General features: G+C 35.4%; 1 protein-coding gene across 3 annotated transcripts in view; it reads right to left on the bottom strand.

Annotated features, from left to right (window-relative positions):
• CEP120 (centrosomal protein 120) overlaps window positions 1-18,688 on the bottom strand; it is an 81,766-nt gene that overhangs the window by 29,136 nt on the left and 33,942 nt on the right. For all 3 annotated transcript variants that reach the window (XM_043912246.1, XM_043912247.1, XM_043912248.1), the window contains 7 exons: window positions 16,759-16,907; window positions 10,216-10,413; window positions 8,236-8,463; window positions 7,054-7,270; window positions 5,372-5,549; window positions 2,166-2,315; window positions 1,232-1,414 (listed from right to left, as the gene is read on the bottom strand). In XM_043912246.1, the coding sequence (XP_043768181.1) occupies window positions 1,232-1,414; window positions 2,166-2,315; window positions 5,372-5,549; window positions 7,054-7,270; window positions 8,236-8,463; window positions 10,216-10,413; window positions 16,759-16,907 (1,303 nt within the window). The remainder of the gene's footprint in view (window positions 1-1,231; window positions 1,415-2,165; window positions 2,316-5,371; window positions 5,550-7,053; window positions 7,271-8,235; window positions 8,464-10,215; window positions 10,414-16,758; window positions 16,908-18,688) is intronic.

The raw sequence follows: 18,688 nt of genomic DNA, 5'->3' as shown, positions 1-18,688 counted from the left end.
TGAACTCTTTTTTCTGCTTTTCTTGGACTGTAACATTCTCGTTCATAATTCTTTTGCTGAGTATGAGCATTGCTTCAGGATTAAATCCTGGAAGCAGGATAATGACATGTTTATTATAATGAATACCTCTCTGTATCACAGAACTGCATGGGGCATTAAATAAAAAAATGGAAATAAAGGAAAATAAAGGAAATAAAATTAAATAAAGGAAAATAAAATTTTGGCAACAAAAATACGTGGCTTTGTTTAAATCAAAACTTTAAGGATTGGATTCACACAATTAGAACTCTTAATTAATCAACTTTTACATTTCCTTCTTCTCATCTCAGATTTTAGAAGAAATGAGTAAAGTAAAATGAAGCAGAATCATCTCTGAAGTTTTCGCTTAAGTAAATCTCTTAAAACTTGTCTACACAGCAGGTCAATAAAAGTTAATATTCAAAGCAATCATCATTAGAATAACTTCCAACAAGTAATGATTGTTTTCCTCATATTCTACTTGACCTAACAGAAAAGAATGTTAAGTTTTAAAAGAATTTTCAATTATCTAGAATAACCGATTTTCTAAAAAAACTGTTCCCAGATCTCCAAGTAAATAAGAAAGTTTACTAAACCCTTCAGTCTCTGGAAGTGGCATGGAGAAGGAAGAGTGAGAGAAGAAATTCCAATAATACTTAAGACATCTCAGCTTTTCACTGGGCCTGCTTTTCTTCCACATTCTTATTGCACTTTAAACATAAAGGCAGGTGATATATAGAGAGATAATTGTTGAATGATTTCATTTAAAATATACGAACTCCAGTTTTTCACTGTGGCAGTGAATTTCAGGGCCAAAAAAAAAAATACTCATTTTTTAGAGTCAAAGATCTGTAACATTCGCCAACTATATTTAAGGCAAAAGTTTACATATTTTTCAAGTAGAAAAATTCAAAATAATGTAAAAATACATTATAAATTTGAATTACTAAATTAAAAAAAAAGCCTGATCCTGAACTTAAAATTATGAGTCTAAACAGAGGAGAGAGAAATACTCACTCAACACTCTTAAGTATTATGGTAACACAGATTCACTCTGTGAGGGTATACTAGGTATCAGAAAGCTAACGAGCAAACTGGGATATAGCCCCCGCGGGTCAAAGAAAAAAGATATGAAAAAAATGACATTAAAGGATAAGGCTATAACCAGCTAAACAGAATAAAAAGCAAAGACTCAATATAAGAAATGCATTACCCTTGTGTTGCAATAATAGGCACACTTTCACTGTAAGTTTGTCGCCAGCACTGTTCACCACTAGAACCTAAAAAGCGAGTTTTTTCTGAAGACAAGACGTTAGAAAGTTGGATTCTGGCGATTCCCAGAAGTAAATCTTTACTCATTTTATCCTTGTGCCATAATTCAACCAGCAATGGAATCCTAAGGAAAAGAGAAACATGTGTTCATACTTATCAACTGTGAACTAAGGCTTTTCTGGACTAAAAATTTTGAATTCCTTTAATGTAGTCAAGCATGTTTTTGTTACCTGGAATGTAAAGGCTCAATTCTACAAATAACAGATAGAAAATACTATTACATTTTTTTTACACCTCTTCCTATGCAATAAAGAAAACCCTTCAAACACTATTCCCACGAATGGTTACATAATGTTTATTTTTTTCTCTTTTAAAATTCTTTTTGAATTGTGATACTCTAAGAAAGTAAAAAGATATTTCAAAGATCTCATTTTTCTTCACATATCCATTTCAGATAGCTGGAACCACATCTCTATTTTATACAGATTAAAAAAAAAAAAAGAAAAAGCAAATAATGCATTACAGTCATTAAATGAATCATCAAGAATTAAACAGCCTGTATTTATCTTCGCATATTGTACAGGAAAAAGCAAGATTACTTTTCAAAGAGCCTTCATTACTCCTATATTGTTTTAATAAAGTTCTAATATCCCAACTCAGGCAAACCAGATATGAAAATCTGAAATAAGCCTTCATGAACACATACTGATAAAACCTTATAGTGGAAGCACAAGTGTCAGAGATGTTAAGTTTGTTTCCAGATTCTCAAATGCATAAGCTGCTGTGGATTTAGACATGTAAAGGAATTCCTCTTGTCAATAAGATACAAATTTTCGAGAGCTGATTTGAAAAAAATACTATCATGTACACATTACCTTAGGAAGGTATCCTGGAGTTGATGAGGCAAAGTTGCAAAATCGAATGCACAGTAAGACTGGGGAAGAAAAACCTCCATGTTTTTCCGAACTTCTACTGGAGGGTTAGTCATAATAGGAGCTGCACTTCCAAAGAAAGGATATGAGTACCTAGAATTTAAGGAAAACAAAAATCTTAAAGCAGTGTACAGATGAGATTTATAATCTGTGAAAAAGAGAGTACAATATGAATATTGTGAGCAAATAAATTTTAATAGATAAATGGTACAAATACCTTATGGTTTTACTATCACCAACTTTAAAATTATATAAATATTTTTGGTATTAACAGAAAAAAAATCACAGAGATTACAGAAAAAAAATGCATTATTTGCCCAGCACTGGCTTCCAAAGTTGCTTTACAAGTCATCTTCAAATGATGCTCTGGGGAAGAAGGAGAATACTGTAATTTGAAGGCAATATACTAATTAAGGAAGAGAGTCACTTTGATAAATTCCCAGTAAGACAAAGATTTAGAAGTGAAAATGACTCCCTTAAACAAAGACAGTGCTGGTACCCTTGAGGTGTATAAATGTAGCAAATTAACCTGCTATACACATTAAATTCACCCAATGTTATACTTCAAAAATATTATTATGAAGAAATAATAAAACTAAAATGTGGGGGAAAAAGAATTCCTGAGGGCACAGTTCTTATCATTTCCATCTTTGCACTCCAAGGAACAGCTTTTGTGACACAGTGTACTGTCAAGAAACGCTTGCTAAGTTCAATTTTTAAACTTATTTTCCTTTATATAATAATGTCCTGATTTTTTTATGGGCTAAAAAAACCCTTAGTCAGCTCCTAAAGGATGCAGTCATAGTGTTTTGTCTGTGAACTGAGAATATACTACAAAAGTATCAAAGATTGACATAACATTATTTCTTTCAACATAAGTCACACCAGATTAAACAGAAGAATGCCTGGCCTATTGCTGAACTTATTTTGTATTTGAAGTCAAATATAAAGATACTGTAATGCTCACTTAAATTTCATCTGATACTTTGTTGTTTATTGACAAAACTAGGATTTAAGCTTTACTAGTGAAAACTACTTTTTCTATTAATACAAGAAGAATCTTGTGCATAGATTCAACTCCTAAACAATTACATAAACTGAATTTCGGTCATCTCACAGAGTTCATCCCCTAGAAATTTAACAGATGTAGTGATTTTAAAAAAAGGAAATGCATTAAACTTTTTTTCTAATATAAGTGTTATCTCACAAATTCCCTTAGGTAATAGGACACAACAATTTCATACCAATGCAGAGCATAAAAATAAAATAACATAAAATCTATCAAACATAAAATGCCCAACCTTTTTTTTTAAAGCCTTAAAATGAATCAAAGAGAAGCAGTAGTCCTTATGATCAAATAATTTCTACAGAGTATTAAGTGGATTCTAACTATTTCCTTGGGGCAGAATATTCTTTCCACTTTTGTCAAGTGTACTATAATACTGGCCTTCCTCATTTATTAACATATTTCTGAATCTGTCTTCTTCACTAGGTTGAGCTCTTTGTCTATATGCTCCCTGCCCTGATACTGGGCAAACTGCTGGCTTACTGTAATCACTTGATGATTAAACAAATGGGCCTGTGGCAATCAGGAAACACAAAAACTAATATGTGTCTTCTAAGTGGGCTTGTTCAAGACTTTCCCTCAAAACATCTATTCTATTTATTTTATTTTCTGGCTGTACCACAAGCATGTGGGATCTCAGCACCCTGACCAGGGATTGAACCCATGCCCCTACAGTGGAAGTGTGTAGTCTTAACCACTGGACCACCAGGGAAATCCTTCATCCAATTTTAGATCATCCCTGTGCTTCTGGCCAACATCATCTCTAAAACCAGTTTCTCCACTAGGAGCAAAAGAGAAAAAGCAATAGTTCTATATTATATAAACCCTGTGAGAAAAGCTATGTCTATAAGAGGAAACCCTTTCTGGGCTTTCAAGTTTTAAATAAAAACAGTCTTTCAGCCATGCTTCTCAGCCTGTAAGATGAAGTAAAAGGCAGAACTTAAGCTGTGAGGATAGATTTCCATTCTACGACTTCACTGTCACATTCAGTGTTGGGTCTCTTTGATTCTGTCCTTTATTCACACCAAATCTCAGAGGACTTTGGAAACAATTTGATAAACAATCAAAAGAACTGTAAAAGTAGATACAATAGGAGTGGACTTAAGGCTTCCTGGGTGACTCAGTGGTAAAGAATCCACCTGCCAATGATGGAGACCCGGGTTTGATCTCTGGATAGGAAAGAGCTCCTGAAGAAATGGCAACCCACTCGAATATTCTTGCCTGGAGAATCCCATGGACAGAGGAGCCTGGCGAGATATAGTCCACAGGATCACAAAGAGTCGGACAGAAATGAGCATACACACACACAAGGAGTTCACTTGGACATCTGAAAGGCAGATGTGCCTCAAACAACAGCAGGAAGCAACAAAAAGTTGATGAAGTTCTTGGGAATGGTAATCCAAGATGACAGAAAAATTTTCTAATTTTTTGCATGTTAGTCACATAAAGACCAAAAATGTTATTACAAATGCTATTGCTTGCTCCAAAGTAATTTATAAGAACCTAAAGACTCCAAACTAAAACACACAATCATATTACATTTAATCTATTTATCAGCTGAAAAGTTTATGAAAATGTAATATTAAAAACAAGCCACTGCATAAAGTCACTTAACAGACTAAATTTCAATTCTCTAAACAGTGTGGACACATTCCACTTCCAGTTCATTAGGTATGGTTTTTAGATTCATACATACAAAAGGTAGATATCAGGAATATAACCTTCCATTATAATGCAATTTTATAGAAAAATCAGATACTATACATCCAAGTATTTTGAACTGTGGCAACTTTTCCAGAAACAAGACATTTTAAGTTCAAGAGTCAGTGTATTTTGAAACAGAACAAGTATTGTAAAATATCTATGATTACTGTATCAGAATAGGCAAGATTAACTACCCTTCATACCATCAATGCCACCCTCCAATATCTTCAAAGTCATAGGACACAACCGCTTTAATCCTTCTGGTCCACTGATTTAACAAATGTAATAATTTCTTTGGTGACATTGTCTGCAACACCCCAAATACAGAAAAGGCATTTCTTCTCAGAAAATAACACTCTGAAACAAAATCAAATCATACCTTAGTATACAGTTGATTGGAAAGCCAACCTCCAAATCATGGATACTTCTCAAGTCTATTGAAAAGCAAAAATGATGTGATGTTGCAGGAACAGCAATCTTCTGTCCTGAGGCTGTTTCTGAAGCAACAGATGTTGTCACTGGCTGGGCCAGTATTGCAGGTACAGAAGAACTGATAGCTAAGGTGAACATAAAAATTAAAAAAAAAAAAAATTTCATTTGCAAACAATTTCTCTTAAGTTACTCAGATAATTTAAAGATATAATCTCAAAGACTCAACTACATAACTCAACTAAATAAACATATGAACTGAAGCATAAACTTCCAAGTGATTTGTCCAAAATTACGTAGGCTTTAATTCCCATCATAGAACTGTGGGGAAAAAAAGACCTTATTCTCATTCTCAAGATGTTTAATTCCCATCATAGAACTGTGGGAGGGAAAAAAAAACCTTACTCTCACTCTCAAGACGTAGTGCAGAACTTAAAAAGCATATAGTACTGAGGCAGCAATGTCTGACAGCAGCCTGGCACTAACTTATTTCTAAGAAGCAGGTGAATATAACTTAGTATTGCAAAGACTGTGTTTGAGACTTACTGCACATATACATCAGTATTTTACAGTAATTATGTAAATAATTACATCCGTTTGTTTTTTTTTTTAAAGTAGCTTGGTTATTTTAGACACATATGACATAGTCTAACAAAATAAAACTTGACAAAGACAAGTATCAATGATAATACTTATATGTGGAATCTACAAAGAGTGGTACACATGGTCTTATTTACATAACAGAAAATACAGTCACGGATGTAAAAAACACACTTATGGTCACCAGGGGGTAAAGCGGGGGGAGAGATAAATTGGGATATGGGACTAACATATACACACTACTATATATAAAACAGGTGGCTAGTAAGGACCTACTGTCTAGCACAGGGAACTCAATGCTCTGTAATGGCCTTGGGAAGAGAATCTCAAGGCGAGTAGATGTATGTACAGCTGATTCACTGGGCTGTACCCCTGAAACTAACACAACACCGTAAATCAACTACACTGCAATAAAAATTTTTAAAACTGAAAAGACAGAGATATCTATTCCAATCCTATTATATATCACAGATGTTTAGTGAATGGCTCAAGTCCTATAGCTACTTATGGAAACACCTATAACTTGCACCCAAACTTCTAATTCCTAATCCACCACTGCTCTTACAATTTATACTACTAAATTTAACTACAGATTCTTATGTAACAGGTAGAAAAATTGTATAAGACAGATAAATACGTATTCTCAAACTGTCTCAACTTTAGGATCAAAAATGATTATTTTAAGTTTACTGTAAGAGGCAGTATCTCTTTTCTCTAAAATTCCAATGAATTTGAGATTGCTAAAAATCTACTTCAAAGAACTATATTCTTTAATTTCCTTTGAATAAGATACTATTTCTAGTATGAAAGTCAATGAAAAATTTTCTGTTAGCAAATTCTATTATGAAGTTATATAAGTTGCAATTACTTTAAACTGATTTTTTTTTTTTAAAAAAAAACATCACCACACATGACTGGCTCTTTAAAAAAAAAATTTACAGTTTTTACTTAACACCCATATAAACCCTCACAGTCATTTATCAGATGGCCGGAAAATCTAAACCTAAAAGATCTGTGAAAAGAACATCTTACCCTTTGGATTGAGTTTTGTGTCCTTATCGTACAATAAGCTTTCCACTTCACTTTCTGTCGCGTCGTCTTTGGTTGGAGGTGACTGGTTGTGAGGTGGAGCAGGGGACCCGCTGGGTGACGGCGGCCCAGTATGTGCCTTCTCCTTTATGGGGGTTAAAACTCTCTTCTTTGAATGGTGTGGCTCATGTTCATTCTGGGTCTTTAATTCAATTAAAGACTAAAAACAATTTTTAAATAAAGTATAATTTGCAAAGAACTTTCCTTCATAATTAAGCAAAAAACGTGATTTTTTTTTTTTTTTTTTTTAAAAAAGCTTCCTTTCCCAGTTTGGATATTCCTAGTCTATTTTTCTTCATAATTTGCATATTTTCTTATAGCATCTAGGACCAGAAAAAGGGAGATGAACAGGAAGGAAATATGATATCCAGAGCTCAGTATCAAAATGCATCCTAATGCCTAAGAAGGGATGTTCAATAAAGGAAGTCAGGCATAGGTGTCCCCAAGAATGGTTATTCCTACCAAAGCAATACAAAGGAGGTCCACATTACTAGAAAACAAACAAAAACCAAAAACCCAGAAGTCTAGTATGATTTTCTTCCTTTGGTTCACTATCCTCCAAAAATACATGCATATGTGTCCTTTTAAATTCTTACTTTAGTTCAGAGTCTACATAAAAATCAGTTCTTTAAAAGAACAGGATGCTAAAGTTGACTCAAGGGTTATATATAATCAAAAAACATCTACATTCAAATAAATGTTTCTATTGCCTGGAGACAGTATGAGGACTGTGAAGCACTAAGGAACCGAGAACCTTAGCTAAGGCTGAGTCAACTAAAAAGGATCTATTAATGCAGATCCCCAGAAACCAGGTCTAAAAACAGTGTCTTCCACCAGAGTCCTGTAGTCACTGACGGTGAGCTGGAGTGTGGGAGATGGTTTCCACTACGTGAGAAAATTGGACTCAAAGACTCTGGGCAGAGTCACTTATGAACCATGGCAGAAGTCACAGCACTTTTCAGAAGGGTCTTTTTAGAGAAGGGGTTATCGTATAATGAAGACCACGAATTAAGAGTGATAAATACTCTCTTATGTGAGATGATGCATCTGAAATTCGACTTTTGTAACTAATCATGACCAACGTATCAGAGAAGCTGGAGGAGGGGAAGGCGGGTTGCTACTTGCCTGGGCGTCCACACCTTCTCTCTGCAGAGCCACAGACACTCCCACCGTGGGGGCCAGCTCCACAGGAATAGGCGCAAGCTTTTGTTTGGCTCGGTTTGGAGGGTCAAGGGTAAAAGCACCCTCAACTGTGACTGGGCGATGGTTAATTTCTGTACTACCCTTTTTCAGTAGTCCGGTTAAGGGTATTTCTGTACTTCCAAGTGACTGATCTCCACAGCAGAGATGGATCTAATATGAAAGGGAAAGTCAAAACCAGAATTTACACTTTCTCCTTTATCCTGAACACACAAACTTAACAACAAAGTTATAAAATGCTTCAGAGAAGGAAAGCAGAATGCAGGTTATCTTACTGACTGCTAGTGACTAAGATTCTCATACCTGATTGCTAAAACGTTGATAAAGTACAAAGTTACCCAGAACTCAATAATAAAGTTATTAATTCTTTTCACTTTTCCTTTCAGTATTGTTTACTCCTATGTGTTACTTTTTAAAAAATTTATTTTTTAATTGAAGGATAATTGCTTTACAGAATTTTGTTGTTTTCAGTCAAACCTCAACATGAATCATCATCCATAGACATTACATGTTACTTCTTGTTCTCTTTTCTGTCTCCTTGGTGAGCTATGGTTACTTTAATATTTCACTATACTATCTTATTGTACATACGCAAACTGTATCATGAATACATGAATTTAAACAGAGAAATACATCCACCATTCTTTTCTCTTTTCATTATAACATTAATTTAAGCACAGTTCTTAAAAACTAAGTGAGTGGATCCAGCCCTATTTGAACTAAAGAACTTCAAATAATTCTGTTTTATTCACCCATAAAACACTATGAATCTTTCTTTTTTCTTGCTTTTCAAACTCTATATATAAAACAGTGCTTAACAGTAAAAGATAAAAGAGAATATCACTGAGATGGAATGTACTGTGAATCACTGCTAGCTAATCAAAACTTGGACATTACCACCTTTGGAAACTACCAAAAAAGAAAAAAAAAAAAAAAAAAACGGCTGTTCCAGGTATGTGTTACATAACTATTCTTTTCCCTTACTACACTGAAGCCTCAGCAGACCTACTATTCACATGAACAATATGCAATCATTACATAAAAATATTTTTAATTCTAATGTCAGTCTTAATGTTATTAAGTGTGATATTTTTAATGGGCTGGAAAGAAAGGATTTTTATGACTTACAAGTCCATAAGAATCAAATTGATATGTAAGTCAATAGTTTGGTGGGGAATATGTTAGATATAAGATCAAACTACTTTTTTCCTTCATCATTTTATATAATCGTCAACATTCTAAATACCTTGGATTTAGCAACCACCTCTAAAATTTAGTTCCACTAAAATTTCTTTATGCTTTTTGTACTATCCACCCAAAGTATAAGCAAAGTCTATTGAATCACTTTAGTATAAAAAAAGGACTACCCCACCCTACACTTCGCCACCCATTTCAGTCTGAGTAAAGCTAATCATAATGAACAGAGAAGTAATTTCAGATTAGAGAAACTTTTCTAAAAAATAAAGTCCTATTTAAAATTGGTTTACAAAATTACTTAATTCAAGGGCAGGTTTTAAAAAGTTGTTATATATCTCTTTGCTTTAATAGCAAAAAGGTTTATAAATTCTGAACTCTAGAGTGTGATCTGTATGGTAACAGCCAATCTGCGGTAGCAGTAATGAAACCTACGTGATGCTCACAGGTTTGAGTTCCAGGTACAATTTGTTACTGAATATGATAAATGATTGATAACTGACCTACCTCTTTTCAAAATAACTAAAATGTTACATCTCCTAACATTCTGAAATAACTATCATCTTATGACTTACAAGTCAGGATAATTCCTAAAAAAATAAGATGTGGTAGAAAGATGGTATGTACTTCAGAAACAAGAGAGTTCAGGCACCTCTTTAATGCTTACAAAAAAATAAGCTCTAATTGGAAACAGTTTTCTGCTGTACTTACCTGTAGTTTAGAATGAAGAGTCAGGTAAACACGAAGAATTTCTACACTGCTCCGGATACGAACAGATGCTCTCTCTGGCTCAAAGTTTGGGTTGATCAAATCATTGAAGGGTTCATTTGTAACATCATTTCCCAGTAAAGAATAATAAAAGAAAAACTCAGGCTGTCTTTCTGGAAGTTTCATGGTACATGGAATTAACTAAACATTTAAGGGGGGGGAAAGAAAGATTATTACTTTATAAACCACTAAACATGCTTATAGATGTCTGATAAACTCCAAAAACATTTGCTAAGATGATTTTTAATTCAGGCCTTCAATTAGTAACTCAAAATTTCTAAATCTCTGCCAAATTGCTACTAAATTACTAGTTTTAATTTTTAAAGGTTTACTTAGACAAGCAAAATGAAACTAAAATATTTTTATACATTTATGTTGTATAACATAACACTTATGTTGTTTTAGAGTTCACATTTCATTTAACTAGTCCATGAAAAGTCCATAAATATTATTTTAGAAGAAAGTAGTGAAATATCTGATACTGAACTTTTCCTTATAAATTCTCAGTCCAGGGCTTTTGATGAAAGAAAAAAACAATTGTTTTTTAGTTATTCCTACAAAACTTGGAGACCTGTAAATTAACAGCTACAAAAGGCTATCTTCCACCCACTATAAAGAGCTATTGCAGGGGGGAAATGGAGCCCTTCACCAATGAAATGTTTACTGAGGGTGGAACAAGATGGTGGAGTAGAAGGATGTGAGCTCACCTCTTCTCAAAAAACCACCAAATTCACAACTGCTAAACAACCACTGGGGGGAAAAAGGAAGAAAAACCACTGGAACATACCAAAAAAGATATCCTACATCCAAAGACAAAGAAGGAGCCACAACAAGTGGGTAGGAGAGGGACAACCACGATAAAATCAAATTCCATATCCCTGGGTGGGCAACACACAAACTGGAAAATAATTACATCACAAAAGTTCTCCCACAGGAGTGAAAGTTCTGAGCCCCACATGAGGCTCCCCAATGTGGAGGGCTGGTCTTGGGAGAAGCCCCAGAGCACCTGGCTTTGAAGGCCAGCAAAGTCTGCTCACAGGAAACCCTCAGACCAGGGAAAAGAGAAACTCCGCGCTTGGAGGATGCACACAAGGTCTCGGGCACACCAGGAACACGGGAAAAAGCAGTGACCTCGTGAGATCCTGGGCCAGACCTGACTGCTGATGCTGCAGGGTGTCCTGTGAAGGTGTGAGAGGTGGGGTGGATGTGGCTCACTGCAGGGATAAAGACGCCAGCGGTGGTATTTCTGGGGAGTACCCATCGGCGTGAGCCCGCCTGGTGGCCACCATTTTTTACCAAGACCTGGCCCCGCCCAACAGCCTGTAGGCTCCGGTGCTGGGATGCAACAAGTCAAGCAATGAACAGGGCGAGACACAGCCCTACCAATTAGCAGATAAGCCGCATAAAGGCTTTCTGAGCCCACAGCTGCCCACTAAACACAGCCTTTAATATGGCCCTGGCCACCAAAGGATGACTCCCAGCTCCACCAGCCAACAGGCAGGGACCAGTCCTTCCTACCAGGAGGCCTGCACAAGCCCCTTGGGCTGGCCTCATCCACCACAGGCAGAAAGAAGCAGCAAAAAAGAACTACAATCCTACAGCCTGTGGAAGAGAAACTGAAATCACAGGAAGATAAAATGATATACCAGAAGAACCTGTCCCAGACAAAGGAACAAGATAAGACCCCAGAACAGTAACTAAGTGACGTGAAGATAGGCAATCTATGTGAAAAAGAATTCAGAGTAATGATACTAAAGATGATCCAAGATCTTGGAAAAAGAATGGAGGTATAGATTGAAAATCTGGAAGATACTAAGGGAACATTTCATTTAAAGATGGGCACAATAAAGGACAGAAACAGCAAGGACCTAACGGAAGTAAAAGAGATTAAGAAGAGGTGGCAAGAATTAACAAAAGACAAACATGGTCTTAATGGCCCATATAACCATGATGGTGTGCTCACTCACCTACAGCCAGACATCCTGGGGTGTGAAGTCAAGTGGACCTTAGGAAGCATTACTACAAACCAAGCAAGTGGAGGTGATGGAAATCCAGTTGAGCTATTTAAAATCCTAAAGGATGATGCTGTGGAAGTGCTGTACTCAACATGCCAGCCAATTTGGGAACTCAGCAGTGGCCACAGGACTGGAAAAGGTCAGTTTTCATTCCAATCCCAAAGAAGGGCAATGCCAAGGAATGTTCAAACTACCGTACAACTGCATTCATTTCACATGAAGCAAGGTAGTGCTCAAAATTCTTCAAGCTAGGCTTCAACAGTACGTGACCCGAGAACCACCAGATGTACAAGCTGGATTTAGAAAAGGTAAAAGAACCAGAGATCAAATTGCCAATATCTGTTGGATCATAGAGAAAGCAAGGGAATTCCAGAAGAACATCTACTTCTGCTACTTCTGGGTCGTGAAGATCTTTTTTGTATAGCTCTGTGTATTCTTGCCACCTCTTCTTAATATCTTCTGCTTCTGTTAGGTCCATACTATTTCTGTCCTTTATTGTGGCCATCTGTGCATGAAAAGTTCCCCTGGTATCTCTAATTTTCTTGAAGAGATCTCTAGTCTTTCCCATTCTATTGTTTTCCTCTATTTCTTTGCCCTGATCACTGAGGAAGGCTTTCTTATCTCTCCTTGCTATTCTTTGGAACTCTGCATTCAAATGGGTGTATCTTTCCTTTTCTTCTTTGCCTTTCACTTTTCTTTTCATGGCTATTTTTAAGTCCTCCTCAGACAACCATTTTGCCTTTTTGCATTTCTTTTTCTTGGAGATGGTCTTGATCACTGCCTCTTGTACAATGTCACGAACCTCTGTATTATTATATATGTTATTACTTTAATCCTATACTTTAAAATGTATTTGTTTAATTGATTAGATTTTAATCATTAATCAAATCTAAAATCATAATCAAAAACTACTAATACTGTAGTTATTAAGAACAAATTCTGGAGTACTCTCCAGTCCTCAACCTTGGTTCCACCAATGGCTTGCCTTGAGACTAGACAAGTACTTAATCATTCTGCAACTCCACTTCTCCTATGGTTATCTGAAGGATTAAAAGAAATAATACATGTTCACTTCTACAATTCTACCTAGCACACAGTCAACTGTTACATGAATTAGAAAATATCTGAGGAAAAAAATATTCTGCCCTTATGGGTGATTATTTCTGAGTTTACTTAAAAGAGACTTTCACTTTCTTTTCCCTTCTTCCGTAATCAGGCAGCAACAAAAATTTTAAGAAATAAAGATAGCTCTTTTATATTTCATAGTAAACTTACTTCTAAGTAATTCCCATTAAGGGAAGAGATGCTTTTAAAAATCCTTTATCACCCCTGGATTTAGAAACAGTTTTGTTTTGTTTACCCTTAATTTCACTATTTAAAAAGGAGTCTTTGTAAGATTATTATCTTCCAGTATTTTTATTATAATCTCACTCCTCCATTCTACTACTTTACAGTATCAGTATTCTAAGTCCCTTATCTGCATCTGAAAAATATGTTTCTTTACTACTAAATGTTCTCTCACATGGCCTTTGACTAGCTTGAGAAGAAGAAAGCTGAAATGCTATTTTTAAAAATCCTTGGGCTAGTCCAAAAAAAAAAAAAGCAAACAAGTAATACAAACTAGTAATACTTAGTTTTAATTTGTATTAATTTGTATTAATACTTAATACAAACAAGTAATACTTAATACAAACTAAGCAATATCAGGATATGAATAAATTACTGGGCTTATTTTTTTGTGTGTTTTAAAAAATTATTGTAAAATACCTGTAACAGAAAAGTTAACATTTTAACCATTAAATACTGTGCATTTCAGTAACATTAGGTGCATTCACAATACTGTGCAACCATCACCACAGCTTGTCCCAGAACTTTTCCGTCACCCCAAGCAGAAACACCAGAATCTTTAAGCAGCCACTCCCATTCCACACCCCTGCAACTGTTCCCACCCCCGGAATTCACAAATCTGCTTTTTGTCTCTCTGAGTTTGCCCTGTTCTGGATACTTTTTAATAAATGGAATCATACAGTATGTGGCCTTTCATATATGGCTTATTTGCTCAGCATGCTTGCAACATTCATCCTTGTTGTAGCATGGATCAGTACCTCATTTGTTTTACAGTTGAATAATATTCCACTAATATTCCACTGTGTGTGTGTGTATAATTAATCCATTCATCCATGGATGGTCACTGTGTTATTTCTGTGATATTCTGGGATTGTGAATAATGCTGCTATGAATTTTACGTGTAAGTTTTTATTTGAATACCATGTTTTCAATTCTTTTGATATATACCCAGTAGTGAAATTGTTGAGTTCTATGGTAATTTTCTGTTTAATCTTAGGAGTTACATATTTGGCTTAATTTTTATCAGAGATTTCAATAGCTTGCCAGACAAGCTTGTTTTATATTTTTAACTAAGCTGAGTGATTTCTCCTAATCAGTTCCTTTGTATTACCAAGAACTGAATTAGTTTTAGTGGTGGATTCAAATAGGTCGATTAGCTTTCACTATGTATGTGTGTATAGCTTCACACATACAAACTACATATTAGGCACATTAGTTTTATTTCATTCCTCACACACACCCACAAAGCTGGTAGTACCAATACCACACAACCAAGAAAATTCAAGCCTGAGAAAGGTTAAGTAAGTTCCCTAAATTAAAGAAGTTAGTAAGTATGAGAATGAGACTCCAGCTCAAATTGATCTTACTCCAAAACTCCTTCAGAGGGAGCAAAATACGGCAACAACAGAATGTGGAAAGTGACCCTGTGGCTGGAAATTCCTAAGTATATTTACTAGTTACAGAACTTTCTCAAGAGTTGGTTTCCTTATCTCAAAAGTAAACCTAATAACCTCCGAAAGTTGTGGTACATTTAAACCCAACATTAGCAAAGTATTTCACAAAACATAACAAAAGTAAGTGATTGATAAATATTAACAATTATGCCTTCCCAGGGAAGCTGAAAAAATGTTTTTAAAAATAAAGGAGCGATTTTAAATACTTTGCAGGTATTTAATAACATAATAAAAATACAATAGGATCATTATCTAATGTGTGTTCTGATGTGATTAATGAACAGACAATAGGTAGCTGGCTTTCCCCCCAACCAGTGAGGCATATTAAGCAGGGCAATCAACAAGCAGTTTTATGAAGAGAAGAAAAAAATAAGGAAACTGATGGAGAAAGACAAAAGCACATACAAAGTGTTAAGGAGAAAATGACAGGACCAAATTGGGAGAGAAAGAGTATTACTCTTTCTCAAAGAAATGATCAAAAAAAATGCATATATAAAAGTACTTTGTGCAGTGGGCATGCATTCAGTGTGACAAAGCTAAATATTATTTCCTAAGAAAAATCTTTACCTGATAAACCTTACAAAGATTTAGTGTGGTCACTAACTCATATTTCACTTATGCATGTGGATTATCTGGAAAATGTATACCTCTAAGAAAGTGAATAGTATGATAAAAATGTAAAGTCGTAAGTTATAGTCTCTTTTTTTTAAAAACATTAATTTATTTCACACACTATAGATCAACATAATGTCAAAAAAACTGCACTTGATCCTGAAAAGGGCAGGAAATAACAGCTACTGTTGTGCTGAGCCATTGATGGGAAGAGATAATCAGCCATAGGCCTTAAGCATCTCCACACATTCTGGGATTAGATATTACCTTGTTTACAAACTAACAAATAAGCCTGAATGCTGCCAGAATTCATCCTGGTTGGTACATTCTTACTGTGTACCACGACTGTGAGGCCCTCACTACTGTGCAACTCATAACCTTGTAACATGTCTTCCCAGACAAAGACTAGTACTGCTTGTGCTAAAAGTGGTACACTGCCTAAATTCTGTATTCCTAAACTGTGACATACCCAGTGAGTGTGGAGAAACCACCTAGGCCCCTCTATGTCACCGCCACGGTACTTGGGGTAGAAGAAACTGAAAGAAATACACTGATAGTCATATTGTTTGCTGGGCTGAGAGTAATACACTCCTTTATCCCTGATCTAAGAATCTACTATCTTCTGGCAGCATTTGGGATAATTTATTAGTCTGTAAATAGGGTAAAATCAAATCCCAGACCTGATAGGCTATTAAGGTATGACTGAGACAATGTTCCCAACATTATACATTTCTCCAAAAAGTAAATAATTTAATACTTGGGGGTGGGGGTGAGGGAGGGGAATCATTTCATACCAGTCCTAACAATGTCACACAATACAGTGTAAAACAATGTTTACTCACGGTCTTTCTTCTAAATTCTAAGAGATCTAATTTATTCTCTTACTACCAAGATCATCCCTATTTATTTTTTTCCTGAAACAAAAATGTTTTCTGACGTGAAAGAAAACATTATTCTAAATTATTTTTTAAGTCTACTTTTTCAAGTCTTTTCAATACCTAAAAGACAGATTTTAAAAATAAAATGTTTTCAGATTCTTCGTGAATCACCAATCTCACCTGCTCCAACTGGGTGGCGAATGCTATGGTCACTGACATGATGAAGAAGTCGGTACAGGACCCTGCTGGTCCGATCTGATGGTAGCCTCCCTCCTCATTCAGCACTGCCACGATGTCCTTTGGGTCAAGTCCAGACAGGCTGGCAGGTACTGTATGGAAAAAAACACAATTAACTACATTGTAGTTTGCCATAAACTAGTATAAGAGTTTGAAAGCTGCTTATACTTTTTCATTTACTTGGCCATTTTCACAGATACAGTCAATACCTCAATAAGGTTTCCTTTGACTTCAGTTTAATAAACCACATAGAAAAGGCATCACAGGTTGCCTGAAGGAAATGAATCTAAACTGTGAACTGAAAAATAAGCAAAACCTGGCTGAAAAGAGCAAAGTGACGAGATAGAGGGAAAGGTATTCTAGGGAAAAGGAACAATACATACAAAACCTCAGAGGCAAGACAAAGGATCTGGTTAGAGAACTGAAACAGGTGTGGCATGCTGGACCATAGTGCAAAGACTCAGGTACAGAAAGAGGAGAGAGGCCATATCATAAAGTCTTCCTGAAGACCATGCTGAAACATCTGGACAGTGTTCTAAGAATAACAGGAAACAGTAAACAATTTTGAGAACAGATATAAACAAACAGGCTTTGTTATGAAGAGATGGCAGAGGGACAGGGGTTTTTGCAGCTGATTAAGTTGAAAAAAGAAACTACATAAAACTAAAGTAACAGATAATATTCAGTGTTAGGGAGGCTGCCAGCAAGTCAGCACTGTCCATGTTGGTAGGCACAGACTAGTTCAACCTTTTGAAGGGTAGTATGTCAGGGCTTACCAAAACTTTATACATGCATACAGTATACCACAGCAAACCCTGACTTCTTCAGGAGTTAATCCTGAAGAATTATGCTTATGGCAGCACTGGCTAAAAGTAGCTTAATGGTTAAGAGCACAAACACCACAGTCACACAGACCAAGGTTCCAACCCGAGTTCTGCTATTCAGTGGGTTATATGGGGAACTTATACCATCTCCTTTAGTCTCCAGTTTTTCTTCTGAAAATCTTTTACACTGCTGTTGAGAAGATCAAATTAGATAAGTAAAATAAAGCACTTAGCACAGTACCTGACAAGTACTTTAATAAAGTACTTAAATAAAAGTCAAAATACTAACTATGATGGGTCTCATTACTCATTCTCAGAAAGGGAGAACGCTAGGATAAATCTTGTGAAGGATTAAAAGGACTGAACATTTCAATGTGAGTATTATGTTGTTAGGTATAAATATGGACAAATAAATATACAAAAGGATGTATGTGCATGTACATGTGTTTGAGTATATATATCCATGTGTAAACATACACGGGAACGGCAACAGCCCAACAGCAACTGGCACACCTAGCAGCTGAATCCTGACTTCTAAACATCATTCTTTTCTAAAGAGAAGCACAGCTCCTTATGGAAATAGCTGAATCCAGGACTGAGATAGGGAAAGTATAAGATGAACTTAGACTATCTTCTTATGGCCAAAAAAAAAGGAAAAAAAAAAACCAAAAACTCAAAGAATTGCTGATGTACTAAAAAATAGATAATTAAAAGAGTTCTTAATGCTCAAATCTGTGACAAATAATGATGGTTAAAGATTATAATCCACTAAACTAAGAGAAAACTGTAAGTCTGTATTTAGATAATATAAACAAATAAATTGAAGGTATAAGGAAGAATAAATATTTTTCTAAATTTCTAATTCTTCCCCACAAAGTATTTATTAATTACAAAGGAAAACACAGACACACACCACCTTAATCAAATAATCAAGTGAACATCATCAGTAATGAGACTAAATCAAAATAGTGCACCAACCAACATAATGCAATGAGAAGAGAGCATCTTGATACTCCTGCCAAAGATGCCTAACCAAAATCTAGTGTCAG

Source organism: Cervus elaphus, chromosome 9 (genome assembly GCF_910594005.1).
Source record: "Cervus elaphus chromosome 9, mCerEla1.1, whole genome shotgun sequence".
Classification (NCBI taxonomy): Eukaryota; Metazoa; Chordata; class Mammalia; order Artiodactyla; family Cervidae; genus Cervus; species Cervus elaphus.
The sequence above is the reverse complement of the archived record's forward strand: the minus strand, read 5'-3'. Positions and strand labels throughout refer to the sequence as shown.